The sequence below is a fragment of the Misgurnus anguillicaudatus genome, chromosome 22 (assembly GCF_027580225.2).
Source record: "Misgurnus anguillicaudatus chromosome 22, ASM2758022v2, whole genome shotgun sequence".
Classification (NCBI taxonomy): domain Eukaryota; kingdom Metazoa; phylum Chordata; class Actinopteri; order Cypriniformes; family Cobitidae; genus Misgurnus; species Misgurnus anguillicaudatus.
In genome coordinates, this window is record NC_073358.2 from 46,472,559 (window position 1) to 46,487,547 (window position 14,989).

At 36.6% G+C, this 14,989-nt stretch overlaps 1 protein-coding gene across 2 annotated transcripts in view; it reads right to left on the reverse strand.

Moving 5' to 3' along the window:
* Window positions 1–4,225: 4,225 nt before the first annotated feature.
* Window positions 4,226–14,989, reverse strand: part of hk2 (hexokinase 2) — a 64,937-nt gene continuing 54,173 nt past the window's right edge. For both annotated transcript variants that reach the window (XM_073861079.1, XM_073861078.1), the window contains exons 16-18: window positions 11,104–11,259; window positions 10,472–10,708; window positions 4,226–5,731 (exon numbers count right to left, since the gene is read on the reverse strand). In XM_073861079.1, the coding sequence (XP_073717180.1) occupies window positions 5,590–5,731; window positions 10,472–10,708; window positions 11,104–11,259 (535 nt within the window). In that variant the 3' untranslated portion in view covers window positions 4,226–5,589. The remainder of the gene's footprint in view (window positions 5,732–10,471; window positions 10,709–11,103; window positions 11,260–14,989) is intronic.

Sequence of the window (14,989 nt, forward strand, 5' to 3'; positions counted from 1 at the left end):
TCTGATGCCTATATGCCAGAGGCCTATCAATTACTGCCTGATTTAAAGGTCAATTTAAAAATTGGTTCAGTACCACACATATAAAAGTAATTTTCACTTTAATAGACAATGAAAAATTGGTTTGTTGAATTAATTGCATTTTAGATGATTTGTGTTGTTTGTATGTAACATTGCACGTAAAATTATATGATCTTGTTTGAGGGGATGGCGATGGGTTTTGCCCACTGTAGGCCCTATGTCTAGGCGGGTGTCAAAATGGCCCTGGCTTCAAGCAATATATATTTATTATCTGACTGCGTAACCTTTCCATTCGTTAACCATTTCACATAATAATCTTAAAATTGTGAAATATTGCATCAAAACGTGCCTTTTTTAGCATAATTACAGAAGCTTGAAGCGGATTCGAAATTCAATAAGTTTTTAGGTGGTTGTTATCTCAGAATAAAATACCTTGGAATGTCTGGCCAATCAGAATCAAGCATTCTGAAATGCCATAAAATAAGACTCGAGTACATTGCCGGTTGCGTCAAATAATTATTTGAAACCCTACCATACATGCTTGACCTGGACAGCTATGGCTTATTGAATAAAGGTTAAAAACATCTTGGAGGCTGGAGTAGGCTAATCCGCTTACACTTACTTTTCCAGATGTTGTACCCAGAGGCTGTGATACAACACATAATTAATAGAATGTTTATCTTACTAAAATATTTTTAAATTAGTCTATATTGTGTATTGCTTATGATTGTAAAGCACGATGGTAAACAGTTGCTGTGCTTTATATATAAAGTTTGACGTGAACACTTCAGCTTCTAGGGCAGTTTGGATTTGGCATTTTTTTGGGATGTAATGCAAAGCAAACCCGTGAAGAGATCTTCAGTTTAAATGGACAACCTTTAATTTATTTTGGCACAATCAAAACCCCATGTCAAAATGCAGGTATTGAGAAACTGCTTTTAGCACTCCTATGTTGTGGAGAAACCATTAACCATGCCATGCAGCCATTCAAACTCGGCATTTAAATGCTGAGATGTCTGTTCCCGAAAGCTTTAAAGTCCGATTTGAGCCACTACTCTCTAACAACTTCAAATGAGCCAGAAAGATGCTGTAGTTGTAGTATATTTTGAAATAACCGTGATTCATACAGGTAAACAAAGTCATGCATGCAAAAATTGGGGCACACATCTTATTTTACGGTTTTTAAACAATATTCAACATCCTTTAGTTCTGGTTTATAAAAGACTTTTGGCAAGATAAATCACAAATATGTGTTTTTAAATGTTTATTAAAACAAAAAATTAAAATTAATATTTAAACCTAAATGTTTGAAACTTGAAATAAATAGAGGTTCACTGGTGGGTGCTGGTAGGGTTCAAATTTGTTCTTTCAACCAAAAATTGATAATCCCCCATTTTTATAGCTCCAAAAAACATCCATACAGTTATTAAATGTCTTTTTGTAAGGCACATAACTATGAACACTGGGTTACAGCAACAGTGTACATGTGTTCACCAGAGAGTAAAGTTAAAACAAAAAAATGCATTGTGCTTGCTCTAGTGCAGTGCTTCTCAAATAGTGGGGCGGGACCCCCAGGGGGGGCTCGAAGCGACACCAGGGGGGAGCGCGAGACCCCGGGGAAAATACTTTTTCAGGAAGTGAAAGCCGCTTGAGTTTTATTATTATTTATTGATTATATTTAATTAAATTTTTCAGTATCAAATGGTCAATATGGTCAATATGGTAAATATTATACTTTAAATAAGAAATAGATTTTTTTATTTCAGGCAAATTGATGCATTTTAAGTCTTTTCTGTTACAGACTAAAAAACAATGTTAATAAAGTTATTCTTTGTTGTAAGTTGATCGATATTGCTTTTTTTGTGTTTTCTTTAATGTTAATAAGGATACAATGTTTTGCAGATGTGTAATTTTATAGACAAATACTATTTACAGTCGCGGCAGAAAGTTGGGGGGGGGCGCAAAATGTTTATTTCTTCCTGGGGGGGGGGGGCGTGACAGAAAATAATTGAGAAGCACTGCTCTAGTGCATCCTCACATTGTAGTCCCAAGTTCATGTTCAAAGTTTGGTTTCAATATGTGAAAGCATTCCTGAGATATGAACGACTTCCTGTTTGGCGTCATAAAATTTTAGAATGTTTTTTTATCTTGTGCATCCTCAACTTGGAGTCCCAAGTTCAAAGTTTGGTTTTAATGCGCAAAAGTGTTTCTGAGATATGAAGGACTTCCTGTTGTTGCGGCTACGTCACAGATTTCGTCTAAGCTGTGACAGACAAAAGCTTCCGAAAATCAAAAAAACTTTTGTGAGGCTTGGTCCAAGGATCATGTACGTCCAGTTTGTGAAGTTCGGACAAAATTTGTGACCTGTGAATCTTTTTTTTTTGTTTTCTGTTCAATCCAATATGGCGGAAGAACGACATGGATCTGTGACATCATATCCTCAAGCAACTTAGACCGGCACTGCCCGAACATTTTAAAGTTTGAACGGGGTCTCTGTGTCAAACGGCCTAGTCGCAGGAGATACCCAAAAATTAGGGCGGAATAATAATAATAATAAGAAGAAAACTTATGAACACCAATAAGTGTGCTTTTTGCAAGCACACTTAATAATAATATTTTCCTTACAAAAACCCATGGCTTCATTTCGGAAAACTTTTTAAAACGAAAAAGGGACAAACACAGCCATTGAGTTGCATGTTGAATAATAAAATAAAAACATTTTCTGGGTTGATTTAACCCAACATCAGGGTTTGTCCATTTTTAAACGAATACAGGGTTGAAAATAACCCAGCAATTTTTAGAAGGAATGAATTACTTTTTTGATAGACTTTTTTGACCTTTAAAAATTGGGCACTATCCAATGCAATTTTAAAGCTGGCAAAATAAAATATGAATACGGGTTAATTTGAATTTTGAGGTGAACTATTTCTTTAAAGGCATTGTTAACCCAAAAATGCCTATTTGTACCATTATTTAGTGAAAATCGTTTAATTCACCCTATAGTTTTCCTTAATGGCATATTACATATGGTGTCTTATTTAATACATAATCTATTTAACCAGATGACATCTGCTTATAAATCAAATCAGATTTAATTTGCCGCCTCCACGATCCAACTTCAGTGCTTAACAGCTCACAAAGTAAAAAAAAACATTCAGTCTTGTATTCAAATATTTCTCACGACTCGATTCATTTAACGATTTATAGAAAATGTTCTACTTTCTAATAGAAGAAAAATAAACGGGTGGGAATAGGATGAGGGCGAATAAATGAAATTTTCAAGGGCAGACTAACGTCCTTATATCCCTGATGGGTTATATTGTCCGTGTCAGATGTTTACGAGACCTGCAACATTGAAATGGTGATTGAGTGACTCTTTAACTACACATGTGCTTTCTTAACTGCAAATCGCCAGTATAGCGGACCAGATCTGGCCGTGAAAATTCATGAGTTATTGTCCACGGAGCGCTTGAATAAGTAGTGCGCTCACAGGCACAGAGCTGATGGGAATACTGAATAGCAAATCTGGCATTTGTGCAACTGATATGGACAAACTAAGTGACACCTTTTCTACTAAATTATTTTTAACCCAGCGTTACATTATATTATATTAGACCTAACAATGGGTTAAAACAACCCAGCATAGATTGGACTGGAAATCTTTATTAAATGCTAACTAGAAGGATAAACGGGGATATTTTAAAGGGCATTTAAATTCTGCTTCCGCACTTCACATTTGTGTTTGATCACATATCCTTCTCACCAAGTCTATTTAGCCCTAAAACCGACCTATGTCCAAGTCTAACATATAAGCCAAATTACATATCAACCATTCTGGAAAAACCAGTCAGAAATACAAATATAAATTGAATTCTCAAAGGAGATTTTATCATTTATATATTCATCTCTCTCCCGCAGAGCTTGGCAAAAAAAAAAATCTCATCCAGAGAAATACTTCAACATCCTGTACCTGTGAAGAGAACCAGTAATTACATATAAAAATAGATGCCCTGACATTTTGAAGATGATTCCTTCAATTTTGTCAATTGGTGGTGCACTGCATCGGCAGTAACGTGTAGGGTCAATCTCTATTGTCCGGTGCCGTTGCACTGTGAAGAAAGGGCACGCCTACACTGGCTTTTCCTCAGATGTGCTTATATTGTGCAAAACAACTTAAAACGAAAACAAAGTGCACGGTACCATTAACCAGATTCAAATACAGCAATTTATTAGAATTGGGCAGTAATAAGTTAAATGGAAAGACATTAACATTTGTTTACTACAGATTTTGCGACATTTTTGTAATCGATATTCGCTCTGGGATAAAGGCCACTCAAATTCTGACATTATTCACAACGTCATTAACATAAAATCGCAACGTTTGTCAAAAACAAACATTTTACCAGAGCTGCAACAAAAGATGCGATTTAATGCGTTTTTCACAGCGTAAGGCGACTGCGTGAATCGAAAGCATTTTTTTTGCATCAAACTGAGATAATTTTATCTGTCATTTTATCAAAGCAATTGAAAAACATTTTGTAGCCAAATTGTGCAGCAGCTTTTACGTTTCCTGATTTTTATACAGATTTTTGCTTTTAAGACCAAACTCCGTAACGGTAAACATCCAAACCCACCCATGACCATCAGGTTAGATTTGTTCTCAAAGCTTTCTTTAGATCAAAGCTAAAACTGCACGTGAGGCTAAATTATATTATTTCAAACTCAGCACAATACTGTAGCAGACCAGGACAATATAGGATGAGACACAAAAAGTAAAAACCATCTATACTAAAGAATCAGCCTTTATAGTAAACAGTGAATTATGGTCATTCAGTAGATACGAACGTACTAATAAATACACCATTCACAGCTCACACAAACAAAATCTCATTCTGCTTTTATCAGACAGTATATTGTATACATTTAAGTACATTACTTGATTTGCAAAAGTTTTTTGCTCGCTCCCACCAGCACATTAAAGGGTTGGTTGACCCACAATTAAACATTTTATTAACAGTGCACACCCGAAATAAAAAAATGCTGGGTTATTTTCAACTCACTGTTGGGTCAAGAAGACACAAACCCAGCTGTTGGGTTAAATTAACCCAACAATGTGTTAAAACAACCCAGCAAAGATTAAATTACAATCTAACAGGTTGCGTTCGTCCTTTTTGACCCAACGCCGGGGGGACGATAACCCAACATTTTTTTAAGGCGTACTCACCATCATGTTGGTCCAAGCACAATTGTGGAACAGGAGGAGGAATGTTAACACCTTTTTATTTCATACATTGTATCATTAAAAACATTTCATTCTTTTTTAAGATGTTTCATAATAAACAGACATACTTGTTTGAAACAACATGAAGGTGAATACAATTTTTTACTTTTGGGTGAAATATCCCTGTAAATAGACCAAACCGAAACAAACAAGAAAATAATCAAATAAATAAGAAGCATTCTCTTATAAACAGGAGTGTTGTTCACATAAGGGTCGTTCACAATAGGAGAAAACCTCTGGAAGATCAGCTTTCCGTCCTGTATTCGATCGTTTCATCTCAGTTAGCGTCACTACTTCTTTGCATCTCTCAATCGACAAGCCACAGCCGTGATGAGTGCGGCACCTTTGCCACTGCCGTCCTCTGATTGGACCAGAGTTACGTCACAGTTGGGCGCCAGGTCTTTCAAAGTTTCCCGCATGATGGTGGAAAAGCTGAGGAGATGAAAGGATGAGAATTTGTTAAAACTTCTAATGTCACTAAAAACAGTTTATAGGATTTTATTTTTCTATGTCAAGACATTTCCCCAAGAAAAAAAAAATGTTGGGGTAGGCTGCATTTATTTATTTAGAAAAGGACTGTACAAAATTTAATGCATTATAAAATTTTAAGAAAAGCTGCCCAGGCTACTCGTTGACCTGAAATGTTAAGTTATAGGTGTCAGGAGCGCGATTTCAAGTATGAGAGATTTACACAATGGCTCTTGTCAAAAGCAACACTTGATAAAACATGAAAAGAAAATCTTTTGAATAATGTTTAACCATATTGCTCACCAGGAAGCCAAGCTTGCTTTAGGGCTATTTTGATCGAAAGATTGCTTTCAAAAGCAAAAGATCAAAATGTTACGATATATTTGTCGTGTTGAGATTACATTTTTGAACGTTAAGGCAGGTTAACACTGATACGTTCACATTCTTAAGACCTGAAGTTAACCTGTCTGTGAAATCAGGTGAATCAATATAGATAAGAAGCTAATTTAGCAAAGTTATCACATTGGACTGTTTAATTGAAACCCCATATCAGACCACATCTTAAAGGAATATTCAATTTTCTTAAAAGAAAAATCCAGATAATTTACTCACTACCATGTCATCCAAAATGTTGATGTCTTTCTTTGTTCAGTCGAGAAGAAATTATGTTTTTTGAGGAAAACATTGCAGGATTTTTCTCATTTTAATGGACTTTTAACATTTAATACTTAACTCAACACGTAACAGTTTTTTTCAATAGAGTTTCAAATGACTATAAACGATCCCAAACGAGGCATAAGGGTCTTATCTAACGAACGATCCACTTTTAAACCACAACTTCTCGTCTAAATCCGGTCGTGATGCGCCAGCGTGACCCCACGCAATACGTCATGACTTCAAGAGGTCACAAAGGACGAACCCAAAACTCCGCCCTAGTGTTTACAAATGTGTTGAAAGAGGACCGATCCTACGTTGTTGTATGTCAACTGATACTAATTAATGTCTTTGTGTCAGTTTATTGTTTACAATGGTCCGCAAATTTGCGTTTTATATATGTAACACGTGACCTCCCTACATCACTACGCATTTACATTAGGTCGCGCCGGACCTAGACGAATTTGTTATTTTTATTGTCAAAAATGACAATCGTTTTGCTAGATTAGACCCTTATGCCTCGTTTGGGATTGTTTATAGTCCTTTGAAACTCCGTTGAAAAAAACTGTTAAGTGTTGAGTTAAGTATTAAATGTTGGGCTCTATTAAAGTCCATTAAAATGAGAAAAATCCTGCAATGTTTTCCTCAAAAAACATAATTTCTTCTCGACTGAACAAAGAAAGATATCAACATTTTGGATGATGGGGTGGTGAGTAAATTATCTGGATTTTTCTTTTAAGAAAATTGAATATTCCTTTAAACTCTGTTGTAGATCTACATCCTTGCATGACAATGTCCATGTTTACATGACAGCGATGTTGTAAAAAGGAAGATTTTTTATAAATTTACACACAATCTCTACACATTTACACACAACAACGTTGTCGGAAAAATGTGTGAAAACAATTAAAACACTGCATTATGGCCAGTAGTTGGCATGCATAATGTGTGGACGTGGTTTAAGATATTTCCTCTGCTTGTATTTGTTTGTTTCTTAACACCATTCCAGCATCTATTGCTATATCATGGCGAGAACTGGTTAATCTGTCCACAAGTTAATATTTACACGTGTCAAACTACACACTAAGAGCACTTAGTTTGCAGCACTTAACCTCAGGCGCACTTCGACCACACGAGGTCGAAGTGCTGCAAACTAAGTGCTTTCCCCCTATATACTGTAATGTAGTTCTATTTTTTTATCCGCTTAGAAAATCACCACGTTTCATTTTGTGCCACCATACTTACTCGTGTAACTACTCATGTAACAGTCTTTAAATAGGGAAAACATGGAAGTGTTTGGTGGCTTCAAAATTCATCCCTGTTTGGATCCTAAGGAATAAATGGGACTAGGATAAATGCTAACACATTCACGATGCACTGTACAAAGATAAAGTGCACGCATTGAGAAAAGATAGGTATTAATTATGCATTAGGTATTATTAGGTATTATTATGTATTAATTTGTTTAAGTTGAGGTAAGAACATAGTAAAATCAATATTAAAACTGCTGTGTCAAACAAAAATGAAAATTCTGTCATCATTTACTTACAATCATGTGGTTCAAAACCTGAGTTTCTTTATTGCTTATTAATATTTTGATAAATTAAACTTCCATAGTATTTATTTTCCAAATATATGGGTTCCATTGACTGTGTGTTTAACATCATTTTTGGGTGAACCATCCCTTTAACTCCTTCCCCGCCAGAGTTTTTTAAAAAGTTAAAAGTTTAAAAAGTTGCCATCCAGCACTTTTTATGCTTTTCACAAAAGTTGAATGCCTTCCATGTTGTTCTTTAAATATATAAACATATAAAAGATCAAATGAAAGAACAGATACTTGGTTTTAAACAAACAAACTTTTATCCTATCTTTATTTGTTCTCTTTTTATCACCTCTCAAATTTGGGTAGGTTACTTCAAAAATACAAAATTTTCAGCAAAAGGCTGATATAGAATTTTTGTGAAGGACTTTTGATAGAGATCAAATTCAGAACGATACTGAAAATATACATGGAGTTCTTACTAAGGGAATATTTTCAGGTTTTATAAGTTGGGTAAGAGCGCCACCTGGTGGATAATAGCAGAAATACGGATTGCCGGAAAAACTCTGCATTGTCAGGGAAGCTTTTCTCTTAACTGAGCAGGGTGGCTGCGGGTCCTTAAAAAGTCTTAAATTGAGTTTTCCTTATAAACGGCGTTTAAAAAAGTCTTAAAAAGCATTAAATTCAGATTCGTTAGATCTTAAATATTTTTGGTGACTTTACGACGCGATGAAAAATCTTCAGTCTGACGGACCAAATTACTGTTTTTGCGATCATTGGAATAGACTTTTTTTCCTTTGGAAATGCAAGTTATTCCATCATCAGAGAGACGTAGACGTACATTGTCCAGGACGTTGGGTAGCAGGTTGAACTGAAATAGCGACAATGGGTAAATGTAAGTTCAATAATAAATGACTCGAGAATGACCAATTCTTATGGTGGTTGAAGCCGGTGCCTGAAAATGTATACAAGCCAAATTGCGGCGTATGTCGAAGACGTTTTAAACTGGGTACAATGGGCATCTAAGCGGTGGAATCGCACGCGCAGAGAGCGAAAAGCACCAGGAGTTTGCGAGAAGAGTTCAATTGAAGGTTTCTGTTCCACTTTTCTGATTAGCAAAGATGTCACCACGGATGTTGCGAATTCCCAGCCAACAACCCCATCATCTGACCTACGTCTATTTTCGCGCTCTACGCCAACCCTAAGAGCTGAGGTAATTTGGGTGCTGAGGACAGTAACAAGCCATCACTCGTACGGGTCAAATAACGGGATTGAGGAGGTTTTCAAAGCTTTTCAAATGTTAATAATAGTAATTAATGTTATACACTGGCTTCTTTGCAGTTACTGTATACAGCTGCTGAAATTGTTTATATTTTTTAGTTCTTGGATATTGTTTGTGAAAAGCTCACTGTGTGTGTGTGTGTGTGTGTGTGTGTGTGTGTGTGTGTGTGTGTGTGTGTGTGTGTGTGCATTTTCATTGCAGGTTTGGTGATCTTAAATTCCATACAAGTTGGTATTAAAAGGTCTTAAAAAGTCTTAAATTTAACTTGTTAATACTTAACTCAACACTTGACAGTTTTTTTCAACGGAGTTTCAAGGGACTGTGGACGGTCCCGGGCGAGGCGTGGGGGTCTTGTCTAGCGAGACGATTGTCATTTTTGACAGGAAAAATAAAAAATATATACTTTTAAACCACAACTTCTCGTCAAAGTCCGGTCCAGCGCGACCTAACGTAAATGCGTATAGACGTAGGGAGGTCACGTGTTAGATATATAAAACGCACATTTGCGGACCATTTTAAACAATAAACTGCCACAAAGACATTAATTAGTATCAGTTGACATACAACAACATAGGAACGGTCCTCTTTCAAGACGCTTGTAAACACTGGGGCGGAGTTTCGCGTTCGCTGACGCATCACGACCGGATCTACACGACGAGAAGTTGTGCTTTAAAAGTGTATATTTGTTATTTTTATTGTCAAAAATGACAATCGTTTTGCTAGATAAGACCCTTATGCCTCGTTTGGGATTGTTTATAGTCCTTTGAAACTCCGTTGAAAAAAACTGTTAAGTGTTGAGTTAGTGTTAAATGTTGGGTTCTATTATAGTCCATTAAAATGAGAAAAATTCTGCAATGTTTTCCTCAAAAAACATAATTTCTTCTCGACTGAACAAAGAAAGACATCAACATTTTGGATGACATGGTGGTGAGTAAATTATCTGGATTTTTCTTTTAAGAAAATGGACTAATCCTTTAATTAAATATAAATGGGCGTAGAGAAGGCACTACAAAAAAATGTATTACACTACAAAAGCTTTGGCAAGCCGACCGGATGTGACATGGGGGCATGGCAGCATCGACGATTCCATTTTTTAATTCGAAATTTGAGATTGTGACTTAATTTCGATCGATTTCGATTTAAAACTACTTTTTAAGCTAGAATAACGTTACATAATACTTTCATGGTTTCAACTTCATTTCCATTCTATGCCTGCATGGACACTTACTGCGGGTGGAGTTTGTAAAGCGTGCCGTCCACTCCCACAGTGATTTTGAGCTGATCCAGTTTACGGTTCAGACGTATCTTGTCCACTACGGCCGCCAGGCCGGCTCCGCACAACTGGGCGGCGCGTTTGGAGACCACACTGCACACCTCCTTCACTAAAATACTGTCGTCACACGTGCTGGTCGTCAAGCCCAGATGCTGCAGGATGGTGCGGACCTGTCGCAGCGCCAAGCGATCACTGCGTGAAAAGATTTAATTAATATTGCAGATAAGACACTGAACAAACTGTACTCTGTAAGTACACCCACATGACACACAAGCTACAACTACGGCTTGTCAAAACATCAAATAATATGGAGTGTGTATGAAATATAATTACAATAAATATGCAAATATTGTATTAAACTAAGCAAACATTGGCAAGAAGCCTACTGTGTGAGTAGTGTTTTTATAATATTAGCAAAAACAACAAACATTGCACTTTAATTATGTAATTACATGCTAAAAGGCCTTAGGCGCCTATACTGATAATCAATGTGCTTAGCATTTAAATATCATCTTTGTGGAACCAGAAGGATCTGGGGACTCTGTAACAATGCCTGCAGGCGCTCAGGTGCTGGACTGTTCACACACCTCTCGATCTGTGACAGGAACTTGGTCTCGAAAATACCACGGGTCTTGAGTCTCTCGGAGAGTTTGCCACGAAACAGCAGACCTTTGGAGGTGAAATCCAGGAGAACGTTTCTGACAACCTCTCCAAGATACATCCCACTGATCATCTTTTCATACCTGAAGGTGTTAAGAACAAGCAGCAAATTATTCAATGTCTATCACTTATCAAATGAAATGCAGAGTACAAACTTCAAGTAAAAAGAACATCAAAGGAAGAGCAAGAACAAGTGCCGCCAAGTTGGATGGGAAACTTGCTTTAAATGTATAAGAAAAAATAAAGGCTAGGAAGGAACTACATTATATTAATCGTTTTAATAATCAATATTAGGCTATATAAACAAGAACTTTGAAACCAAGAACATTCTTATGAATGTGTTTAGCATGACTTTGTGACTAAACTGAATGAAATAACAGCCGCCTTGATGGCCAATGTTTACATATTTGGCATATTTCATTTAAACCCAGTTGTACCCATGTTATTTTCTACTGATTTTTAGTGTTGAAAGCATTTCTTACATACAAAATTATAATGATTATAGAGCGTATGCATTGACGTCACTTTTCCACGCCCTGTTGAGTGGCAAACGTTCAACAAAATGGCTGGTTTTCATAGCATGTGCTGCGAAAATGCCAGTAAAACTGACTATTATCAGCTTAAATTGAATTTAGTTGTACTTGATAGCAGAGGTGGACAATACTTAGTTACATTTAGTTACATTTTCTGTGCTTTATTAGGTTGTTTGTATTTGGAAAAATGTTACTTCACTACATTCTAAAGCATAGAATCATACTGTGTATTCTTTATTGCATATTAAAATGTATTTAATCCGTAATTACATTAGAATTGTGTACTTTTAATGTACTTAAATATTAAATGTAAAACAAACACGTGTATTTATGAAATGTAATAGAGTAAAAATTATGATAATATGCTTTGGAATGTATGTTTTCCAAAGAAAAACACGGATAAAATACAAATACTTGAAAAAATAATTTAAGTAGAAAGTAAAACCTCTGCTTGATAGTGACCCTAGCAACCTGTCAACCCACTTGTGGTCTGTGGACGTTGGCATGAACGATCAATTTACTTCTCCTTTCTGTGTTTTTTGGCAGTCTGTAAAACGATAGCTCCGAATTTTTGTTAAATCTGTTAGTACAGTCTATCGCACAACAGCTTTTGGTGAAGGTGACATCACTTGCATACTCTCTATTGCATGCGTCTTACAGAATGTAGTATCATGTCAGCAATAACCTGCCCAAGCTAAATGATGTGCCATTTGATTACTGTTTTGGTGCTGGTCACCCCGTGTTGCCAGATATAATTATGAAAACAAATAGGCCATAAAGAAAAAAAGTTCAGACTTGTTATTTTTTCACATTAACTGCTAAAACCTTAAAGGGACACTCCACGTTTTTTGAAAATATGCAAATTTTCCAGCTTCCCCAGAGATAAAATTGGATTTTTGCCATTTTGGAGTCCATTCAGCTGATCTCGGGGTCTGCCGTTACCACTTTTAGCGTAGCTTAGCACCGTCTATGGAATCTGATTAGACCATTAGCATCACGCTAAAAAATTAACAAAAGAGTTTTGAAATTTTTCCTATTTAAAACTTGACTCTTCTATAGTTACATCGTGTACTAAGACTGACAGAAAATTAAAAGTTGCGATGTTGCTATTGAAAGTAACCAAGGGTACTATTTTCGGGCACTGTGTAATATCACTACGCCTGCTGCAGCCATGTTATGACAGCAAAGTCCTTGATTATTACGCCAGAATGAGAGTATAGTTCCTAGCCATATCTGTCTAGAAAATCACAACTTTTACTTTTCCGTCGGTCTTAGTACACAATGTAGCTACAGAAGAGGAAAAATATCGAAACTCTTTGATATTTTTTTTGCGCTATGCTAATGGTATAATCAGATTCAATGGATTATGCTAAGCTATCCTAAAAGTGCTAGCGCCAGACTCGTAGATCACCTGAATGTATTCCAAAACTGTAAGAATCAAATGTTTAACTCTAGGGGGGAGCTGGAAAATGAGAATATTTTATAAAAAACTGGAATGTCCCTTTAAATCAGGGGTGGGCATGGAGGGCCACTGTCCTGCAAAGTTTAGCTCCAACCCTAATCAAACACACCTGAAAATCCTAATCAAAGGCTGCAGGATTACTTTGAAATTACATTCAGGTGCTAAACTTTGCAGGACAGTGGGCCCTCCAGGACCAGGAATGCCCACCCCTGCCTTAAACACTACATCTAAATATGATTTCACAATAGTATTTGGCAACACTGCGAACGCTGCACCCGTGGTCGTCATTTTATGCTAAACTATACAGTAAACTGTCCAAACTTAAATGTGAGGTGAAACATGGAGGTCTATAACGTCGAACCTCATTTTTGCACCTCTCATGACAAAACACGTACGTGACATCTAGTCATCAATTTGATGCCTTGTTGCTCTGATCTGTATTTCACCCTGGATGTGCAATGCATCGATTGCAAGAAAGCCCTGTATGTACTGCAGTTGTTTTCTTTGGGGGATATAAGGTATTTTTAACATTTAAAGGAAGGGACTAGTAAGTGTTTTTATAGCCGCAGGGGGTTAGCCAGTGTTTTTACTGCCGCCTGAATGCAAAAATGTGCGTTTTTCTCCGATCACCCGTGTAAAAATTCCCAGCCGAATTACCTAATGCTTTTTGATAAACACCAAGGTCTTGTTTTAATTTAATTGAAGACCGAATCCACATCTCTGAGTTTAAGAAAGGGGATTAATGCACAAGTCATTTGTACATCCTGTTGTACTTCGGATTAATCTGCATTAGTGTAGCGGCTTTCTTTGCATGCATAACTGAAATGATGAAAAGGATTTGTTTTTATTGATCTTTTATATTTGCTCTAGTACAGCGAGTGGGAGGCGATAAGAACAAACAGAGAAGAAAATCAAAAAAACATTTGAAATTGCCAATTAACATAACAGCAACATTTATGAAATGCAATTTAAATATGTATTCAGTTATACATATGAGGAGTCCATCAAAACTTAGGTAATGATATTAACTGAATTCTTATTAGACGTTCAACAAATACTTTTATTTAAAACCTGCTTCATGCCGGCCTCAGGTCAGTCAGAAATACTGGTTTACTCACCCCCATGTTATACAAGTTATGTCTTTCTCTGTTCAGTCGAGAAGTAATTAAGTTTTTTTTTTCAGGAAAACATTCCAGGATTTTTCTCTATATAGTGGACTTTATTGGACCTCAACAGTTCAATGACCGAGTACTCGAATGTGGCATGGATGATCGATCGCGAAAACGATGATTGTGTGGGTTTATTTATTTAATTATTGTGGTTTTGGCGGCATTTGGATGTCTGGTTAGCATTACAAGCGCCTGTGGTAGTGTTCGTGTTTGACGTTGTATTAAGCTGTGCAGACTGGCGTATGACCTACGCACACCCGCAAGCGGCAACCCCGCAGATCCGCGCAGCCCTGTGAAGCTGAATACACCCTCACATCACTGAAGGTTTAGAAAAATGCCGCGATTTTCAGATTCACTTTTGGTAAAACAAAAACACAGTCAGTCTAGTGCAAAATGTACTGCGCCGTCCAAGTTCAATCATCTATTTAAACATCAAAGTTCAAGAGATACCAGAGAACGATACAAGCATTACATCTTGACTGAGAACAGGTCGCTAAAATGATAGCAAAAGACTTAAATTTGCTTCATGTTATGAAGCTTTTGCTTTGACTGGACGTGTTTAAAAGCAGGCAGTTATGGTCCACATACACAATAAGAGTTAAAGGGACATTCCACTGTTTTGAAAATATACTTATTTTCCAGCTCCCCT